At 37.8% G+C, this 10,106-nt stretch overlaps 1 protein-coding gene across 1 annotated transcript in view; it reads right to left on the bottom strand.

Moving 5' to 3' along the window:
- Positions 1–5,651: 5,651 nt before the first annotated feature.
- Positions 5,652–10,106, bottom strand: part of LOC128693896 (dual oxidase maturation factor 1) — a 63,558-nt gene continuing 59,103 nt past the window's right edge. Inside the window, exons 7-8 of the mRNA XM_070090750.1 lie at positions 8,073–8,304; positions 5,652–5,678 (exon numbers count right to left, since the gene is read on the bottom strand). Of these exons, the coding sequence (XP_069946851.1) occupies positions 5,652–5,678; positions 8,073–8,304 (259 nt within the window). The remainder of the gene's footprint in view (positions 5,679–8,072; positions 8,305–10,106) is intronic.

Genomic DNA, 10,106 nt, shown 5'->3' with positions numbered 1-10,106 from the left:
ACTTTTTTTTTTTTTTTAGGGGTTAATGAAAAAAATAAAATACTGCTTTTCATGCGATAATTTCTAAATTTTGCAAATAATTAGCTTCAACCCATCCATGCTAATAACTTAATGCAACTTCTGAGCATCTTCAAGCTTAATATCCTCGTGTATTATTGCATATTTTTACTTGTGATCTCTTTGATAAGTTTGTACTATATTTGGGTTATGTAATATCCTAATTTACCATTTTTTATTAATGAAATTTGAATATTAGCTTTCATAAAATGACTTGTAAATGCCTCTTCTGATTCCCACAAGACGTTCGGAATTAATATTTAACTGTGTTATCAACTTAATGTCGCACTCTCCACAATTTCACATCGAGGTACTAGAGTCTGTGGTAATGGAGTACAGGAACACCCTTCATGGATCGCGCAGCAACTAAAATACACCTAGTAACATAAATAACTTAACTGTCACATCTCATAACTTGTGACACTTAATAGATATAATTTAAAAACAAAAGGGCAGTTACGTATTTTGGGGTGACCAGTACAAACTACCACCCCAGGGAAACTCTCCAGAGTTTTCCGTTTACCGCTGGAAGGTTTCACGGTGATTCTAAATTTTGTTGAAAATATATGGAAATGACTGATAATTGTGAGGATTTTTCCACTTGACACCTGCCTTCTGTATAGCTTGTGTGTTTGTTAAAGATCCTATCTCAGTACTGGAGTATACCTGGAGAGAGTTCCGGGGGTCAACGCCCCCGCGGCCCGGTGTGTGACCAAGCCTCATGTACTGTGTTATAGATATTATATCAATAGTGTGATTGCAGTCCTTAATTATTACTGTATAATTTTTGGAGGAATTATTTCTGACATATTTTAATTTTAATTTACAATTTTGATAAATATTTAATTGAAACTAGTTGTTTGTTTTCACTGTAAATTTGTTTGTTTCGGCATTTTGCCTGTGTCATACTCGTACGTCAGGTAGATGTAGGCCTTAAGCCCCTCCGTCTGGAGTCTAATACCCGTCCATCAAGTGTCTAATGTTCCTCCTTCAGGAGTCTTAGGACCCTCAGTCAGGAGAGCGACATCATTAGAAAAGAACTCTGCAGCATCACTAAGCGCTGGACTGAGCAATGTTTTCCAGCTTCGTTCTGTAACTTGGGGGTCTACCTGCTGCTTCCAATGAATCCAGGCTTCATACCTGTGGGACTATCCTGAAGTAGGTGTATATCTTGTAAACTATGTGTTTATCTGGTAAACTACGTGTACATCTTGTAAACTAGGTATTTATCTTGTAAACTAGGCATTTATCTTGTAAACTACGTGTACATCTTGCAAACAAGGCATTTATCTTGTAAACTAGGTGATTATCTTGTGAAACCCTGATTGTGGAATGTCTAATGACATTGGTATTCTCACGGATAATTGCAGTCTACACCTGCGGTATTTTCATCTTTTTTTCCCTATTGGTGCTTCTAACGGTGTCCCGTAGCTCGGTTAGTGGCGCACTCAGCTCACACATTGAGGTCCGTGGTTCGATCCCCGGTACAGATAAAAACATCGAGCGTGTTTCCATTAGACACCTACTGTCCCTGTTCACATATCAGTAAATAGTTACCTGTGTGTTAGTCGACCTGTGTGGGTAGCATCCTGGGGACAAAATTAGCCTAATTTGCCCGAAATACTCTGCATAACAAGGGGTTTTCTATATAGTATGTCACTGATGTCAGCTAGGCCTGTATACCTTGTATCTGTGATTGTATATGTGATAGTTATATTTCTATAACTATAATTATTTCAGAGGTATTATGTGAGATGTCGTCACTGTGTCCAGGGCGGGTGAGTATTCACAGTAGGTAAACAGTGACAATGTTACCCTCAAATAGGGTATACATTTTTCCCGTGACAGATGTTACTAGGAACTTATCTTTCCTGGGTGTTTTTATACAGTTAGCATCTCTGATATTTTTCCGAACTCACTTCTAAATTTATATGCATTGTTTTAGACAATTGTCTTACAGTGTGTGAAATTTATACCTTGTGTTAATATAATGCAATTGATGCATTGATGTATCAATATTGCAAAAAGTTTGGTATATTAAAAATTTAGAAGTGCGAAAAAAAATCGAAACACTCTATACAAAAGAAAACAAAACGATTTTGAAAAAAAAAATAATTTTTTTATATAAATGGAAGGAAAAATATAAAGGACTTTTCTGTCGGTCTAGAATTTGATCACGTGACAGGACCAATAAAAAATCGTATAAATTTTATCTCCAATTTATGAGTAAGTCAGGAAAAGCAAATTTAAGGAAGCATCCAAATTTTTGGTTTGATAGATTCAAATTCCATCACATCGTCTGGTAGGTGCATTAAGAAACCAAGAATATTGTTAATCTCCTGTGTCATCACTCACTCACCTGCTCATACCAGACTTCATCACTCACTCACCTGCTCATACCAGACTTCATCACTCACTCACCTGCTCATACCAGACTTCATCACTCACTCACCTGCTCATACCAGACTTCATCACTCACTCACCTGCTCATACCATACTTCATCACTCACTCACCTGCTCATACCATACTTCATCACTCACTCACCTGCTCATACCATACTTCATCACTCACTCACCTGCTCATACCATACTTCATCACTCACTCACCTGCTCATACCATACTTCATCACTCACTCACCTGCTCATACCATACTTCATCACTCACTCACCTGCTCATACCATACTTCATCACTCACTCACCTGCTCATACCATACTTCATCACTCACTCACCTGCTCATACCATACTTCATCACTCACTCACCTGCTCATACCATACTTCATCACTCATCCACCTGCTCATACCATACTTCATCACTCACCTGCTCATACCATACTTCATCACTCACTCTCCTGCTCATACCATACTTCATCACTCATCCACCTGCTCATACCATACTTCATCACTCATCCACCTGCTCATACCATACTTCATGACTCATCCACCTGCTCATACCATACTTCATCACTCATCCACCTGCTCATACCATACTTCATCATTCCCTCACCTGCTCATACCATACTTCATCATTCACCCACCTGCTCATACCATACTTCACCATTCATCCTCCTGTTCATACCATACTTCATCACTCACTCACCTGCTCATACCATACTTCATCATTCACCCGCCTGCTCATACCATACTTCATCACTCGCTCACCTGCTCATACCATACTTCATCACTCACTCACCTGCTCATACCATACTTCATCACTCACTCACCTGCTCATACCATACTTCATCACTCACTCGCCTGCTCATACCATACTTCATCACTCACTCACTTGTTCATACCATGCTTCGTCACTCACTCATCTGCTCATACCATGTTTCATCACTCACTCACCTGCTCATACCATACTTCATCACTCACTCACCTGCTCATACCATACTTCATCACTCACCTGCTCATACCATACTTCATCACTCACTCACCTGCTCATACCATACTTCATCACTCACTCACCTGCTCATACCATACTTCATCACTCACTCACCTGCTCATACCATACTTCATCACTCACTCACCTGCTCATACCATACATCATCACTCACCTGCTCATACCAGACTTCATCACTCACTCACCTGCTCATACCATACTTCATCACTCACTCACCTGCTCATACCATACTTCATCACTCACTCACCTGCTCATACCATACTTCATCACTCACTCACCTGCTCATACCATACTTCATCACTCACTCACCTGCTCATACCATACTTCATCACTCACTCACCTGCTTATACCATACCTCATCACTCACTCACCTGTTCATACCATGCTTCATCACTCACCTGCTCATACCATACTTCATCATTCACCCACCTGCTCATACCATGCTTCATTATTCACCCACCTGCTCATACCATACTTCATCATTCATCCACCTGCTCATACCATGCTTCATCACTCATCCACCTGCTCATACCATAATTCATCACTAATCCACCTGCTCATACCATACTTCATTCATCCACCTGCTCATACCATACTTCATCACTCACTCACCTGCTCATACCATACTTCATCATTCACCCACCTGCTCATACCATACTTCATCACTCACTCACCTGCTCATACCATACTTCATCACTCACTCATCTGCTCATACCATACTTCATCACTCATCCACCTGCTCATACCATACTTCATCACTCATCCACCTGCTCATACCATACTTCATCACTCATCCACCTGCTCATACCATACTTCATCACTCATCCACCTGCTCATACCATACTTCATCACTCATCCACCTGCTTATACCTTGCTTCATCATTCATCCACCTGTCGTACCATACTTCATCACTCACTCACCTGCTCATACCATACTTCATCATTCACCCACCTGCTCATACCATACTTTATCACTAATCCGCCTGCTCATACCATACTTCATCACTCATCCACCTGCTCATACCATGCTTCATCATTCATCCACCTGCTCATACCATACTTCATCACTCACTCACTTGCTCATACCATACTTCATCATTCACCCACCTGCTCATGCCATACTTCATCAATCACTCACCTGCTCATACCATACTTCATCACTCACTCACCTGCTCATACCATATTTCATCATTTACTCACCTGCTCATACCATACTTCATCACTCACTCACCTGCTCATACCATACTTCATCACTCACTCACCTGCTCATACCATACTTCATCACTCACTCACCTGCTCATACCATACTTCATCATTCATCCACCTGCTCATACCATGCTTCATCATTCATCCACCTGCTCATACCATGCTTCATCATTCATCCACCTGCTCATACCATGCTTCATCATTCATCCACCTGCTCATACCATGCTTCATCATTCATCCACCTGCTCATACCATGCTTCATCATTCATCCACCTGCTCATACCATGCTTCATCATTCATCCACCTGCTCATACCATGCTTCATCATTCATCCACCTGCTCATACCATACTTCATCACATATCCAACTGTTTATACCATGCCTCATCACTCACCCACGAATATCACAGGACGACTGTAACTGTATCAGTCACGTACCTGTTATATACATGATTACAACACATACCTGTAAAATGGCTGCTGCTTGTCAAATATAAAACCCCTATATAACTATTGTATAACTGCTATATATCTCATAACTAATTGCTATGTAAGTTATGTAAGTTAATGTTTCATTTAAAAATTTATCCCATGATTACACACAAGAATTTTAAGTATAACGAAGTTAGTGATGTATCGGATATTCGCATCCGCATCCGCATCCGCATCCGCATCCGCATCCGCATCCGCATCCGCATCCGCTTCCGCTTCCGCATCCGCATCCGCATCCGCAGCCGCAGCCGCAGCCGCAGCCGCAGCCGCAGCCGCAGCCGCGGAATATCCTCAAAATTTCTTACATCCTCATCCCCATTTAACTGTAAAGAGATATCCGCATATGCATCCGTATCCGAATCCGCGGAACATCCGCACAATCCATATTCGAATCAACATCCGCAGAACATCCGCACAATTTCTTACATCCACAACCGCATCCGAAAAATAAGTAAGACATCCTCATACACATCCGCATCTGCGGATATCTAAGTTTTCACATCCAATGCATCTCTAGTATATTCTAATTGTCAATAAATACAATTTCATATGAGTTTATATAATTTCGTGTAGTTTCATATAATTTCATATCACATTAGCTTTAATTTATGTATAATTGCATATTAATGAAAAGAATTAAGTGTTCGTTCAGTAACAACAAAGACAATACATACGCACCGACAGGTGTTTCTCACAGTTATATACGAGAGGCGTATATATCTCTGTGTATATACGAGAGATGTGTATTTCTATGTTATGTATATCTGTGTATATACGAGAGATGTGTATTTCTCTGTTATGTATATCTGTGTATATACGAGAGATGTGTATTTCTCTGTTATGTATATCTGTGTATATACGAGAGATGTGTATTTCTCTGTTATGTATATCTGTGTATATACGAGAGATGTGTATTTCTCTGTTATGTATATCTGTGTATATACGAGAGATGTGTATTTCTCTGTTATGTATATCTGTGTATATACGAGAGATGTGTATTTCTCTGTTATGTATCTCTGTGTATATACGAGAGATGTGTATTTCTCTGTTATGTATATCTGTGTATATACGAGAGATGTGTATTTCTCTGTTATGTATATCTGTGTATATACGAGAGATGTGTATTTCTCTGTTATGTATATCTGTGTATATACGAGAGATGTGTATTTCTCTGTTATGTATATCTGTGTATATACGAGAGATGTGTATTTCTCTGTTACATACAATGATATGTTTGTGTGTATCCCTCAGAGCGCATACATCCTCTCAGTGATTGTGTACATGGCGTTAATTCGTAATTTCAGCGATCGATAAATTCGTGATTGGTAGTGTACAGGGGTAAGTAGTTCTTATGACTCTCGTACAGTAGATAGGTTTTAAAGCAAACAAGTATACTAGCTAAGAAACCTTTCAAAAAGAAGAAAAAACCTTAAGAGTGAGTTTTTAACGAGAGTCTTACTGGCAACATGCGAGGTGCCAGGCATACATAATAAATAATGACTACAGTAAGAATATCTCTTACCTACAATGAATGATAAGGACGAGAAGTATCTTATCTTACTAAATAAATATCTTACCTTACTAGACAAATATCTTACCTTACTAAACAAATATCTTACCTTACTAAACAAATATCTTACCTTACTAGACAAATATCTTACCTTACTAGACAAATATCTTACCTTGCTAAACAAATATCTTACCTTACTAATCAAATATCTTACCTTACCAGACAAATATCTTACCTTACTAGACAAATATCTTACCTTACTAGACAAATATCTTACCTTACTAAACAAATATCTTACCTTATTAAACAAATATCTTACCTTACTAAACAAATATCTTACCTTACTAAACAAATATCTTACCTTACTAAACAAATATCTTACCTTACTAAACAAATATCTTACCTTACTAAACAAATATCTTACCTTACTAAACAAATATCTTACCTTACTAAACAAATATCTTATCTTACTTAACAAATATCTTACCTTACTAAACAAATATCTTACCTTACTAAACAAATATCTTACCTTACTAAACAAATATCTTACCTTACTAAACAAATATCTTACCTTACTAAACAAATATCTTACCTTACTAAACAAATATCTTACCTTACTAAACAAATATCTTACCTTACTAAACAAATATCTAATCCACAATGGGGGAAAATGTTTGGACGATACAGACCAATCACAACACAGAAAAAAAAAATGTATACCGACAATGTTCAACATAACAAGGAAACACGAAATTGTAACAGTGCGATTGTAAACAAAATACATTAGAAAGTGACTAAATGGTTTACAAAACCAGTAAGTTGATAAATAAGACACTTGGGCAACGTTTGGGTATCGATATTCTGGAAATGATACCTCAAACTGCTCCTCGTTTTTCAATTTTCTCTGCACTGGACTGAAGAAGTCACTGTGTGGCGAAACGTTTCCAGAATAAAAATATCCAAATGTAGATGGATGGTTCAGAGAACCGACAAATTGATAAATTAGGTATCACATTTGACGAATGTGGATACCACCTACGACTGCTGCAACTCTCCTGCCTACAGTATGTAAGCTACTTCTTCGCACATATGCTGTATTCTTATAAAACTGATAGACTGATCACATCGACTCAAAGCCAAGGGGCTGATTACCTCAAACTCCTCCTGTTCTTCACCATTCTCCTTTGTATGGACTGATGAAGCCACTGTGTGGCGAAACGTTTCCACATTAAAGATACCCAAATGTGTCTAATTTATCAAAGACACCCAAATATTGCAGAAGTGTCTCATTTATCAAAATCTATTAGAGTGAGCTGGCCTGTGAGTTTCAGGACTCAAATGTCAGGGGTTTAAACCCCACCCATTCTGTGATTTGATATCATGGAATAAATGAAAACTAATACTCACACACAGTATCTTACCGACAAAGAGTGCGAGGTACCAGTGGACACCGTACGCTGTCCTAAGGATCCCGTTCGGTGGAGAGAAGGGCACCTCGAGTTCGATGAAGTTTCTGTTGCCTGCCCAGATGAGAGCAGCGCAGGTGAGCATTGAACCAGTGAGGGCCAGCATCTGGGCAGCGTAGGAGATTGTCAACTTGAACAGGATCACTGTCAGGATCCACAGTGGAAATGCAGTCCTACGGTAAGAGACAATACTCAGATGTTTTGAAATATACACTGAAACTTGTATGTAATGAATAAGAAGGCACAATACCGTGAGTGAAACAATACACAAATAACTCGAACAAATAACTTATGACGACCTTTCGGTCAGACATGGACCATTATCTAGTAAAGCACTAATTCCTAGACAATGTGGCATGGTGTGATAGTACAGGGTGGTCACGAAAACACTCCCTGATTTCAAACAGGTATAACATGTAACTTTAATAATCTTTCACAGTTAGCTTCAGATGCAGGATTTCACTCAGTTTCATGTGGTATAAAGTACCATTAAAGGCACTTTCTTTGGGCGCCCCTCTAGTTTGCCGAGCAACCAGAGGGGCGCGCAAAGAAAGAAGTCACAAACAATTACGTCCGGTGGTCTCTGCAAGTGGCCTGCGAGGGCACCGGGCCTAACTGTTTGTGTCTTCTTTCTTTGGGGGTACGTGAAGAGCACAGTTTTCCTTACCTGGAGAGGGAGATCTGGAGAGAGTTTCGGGGGTCAACGCCCCCGAGGCTCGTACCACCACTACCTCCAACCCTGGAGGAGTTGAAAATTATGCAGTTCGCATAATAAGTCCAGATATGCTGCAGAGCGTCTGGACCGAACTGGACTATCGCATCGATGTTTGCCGAGCAACCAGAGGGGCGCACATTGAGTGCCTTTAATACTACTCTATACCACATGAAACTGGACGAAATCCTGCATCTGAAGCTGCTAACTGTGAAAGATTATTACAATAACGTTACATGTTATACCTGTTTGAAATCAGGGAGTGTTTTTGTGGCCACCATCTACTTTGCCCCAAAGCTCATAGGTTCCAGCTTCGTCCCAAAGCTCATAGGTTCCAGCTTCGTCCCAAAGCTCATAGGTTCCAGCTTCGTCCCAAAGCTCATAGGTTCCAGCTTCGTCCCAAAGCTCATAGGTTCCAGCTTCGTCCCAAAGCTCATAGGTTCCAGCTTGGGGACACAGCTCATAGGTTCGAGCTTTGGGACAAAGCTGAGATTAATGTTTGTAAATATTTCGCCTGTTCTGCGAAGTCTGTGCGCATACATTATAAAAATGTAGTGCCGAATAGGTAAAACTTGCAATTTTTGGCCTAAAAGGCAATGCTCTTCTTGGCGAAAAAAACAAGCGAAAATTTGTGAATGCAATAATTTTCCTAAAAATCATTCTAAGCCAAACGAAAAAAATATATTTCATTGTGTTTGTTTATTAAATTATTGTAAATTTATCTAAAATATATTTAGTTGAATTAGGCTAAATTAAATTGTGCTTGTTATAATAAAGTTAGACAAGTTTTCTAAGGTTCTTTTGTTACAAAATTATTAATTTTTACATTAAAATAAATAAAAAAATGATCTTTAAACGTATAAGAGAAAATTTTCGAAAGGACTTAATTTTAAATGAGTTCTTGCTAATTCACCAGTTTTACCTATTCGGCACGACATATATATATATATATATATATATATATATATATATATATATATATATATATATATATATATATATATATACATACATACATATATATATATATATATATATATATATATATATATATATATATATATATATATATATATATATATGTATATATATATATATATATATATATATATATATATATATATATATATATATATATATATATATATATATATATATATACATATATATATATATATATATATATATATATATATATATATATATATATATATATATATATATATATATATATATATATATATATATATATATATATATATA

This window comes from Cherax quadricarinatus, chromosome 33 (genome assembly GCF_038502225.1).
Source record: "Cherax quadricarinatus isolate ZL_2023a chromosome 33, ASM3850222v1, whole genome shotgun sequence".
In the NCBI taxonomy this organism is placed as follows: domain Eukaryota; kingdom Metazoa; phylum Arthropoda; class Malacostraca; order Decapoda; family Parastacidae; genus Cherax; species Cherax quadricarinatus.
This window is presented reverse-complemented; position numbering and strand designations above follow the sequence as displayed.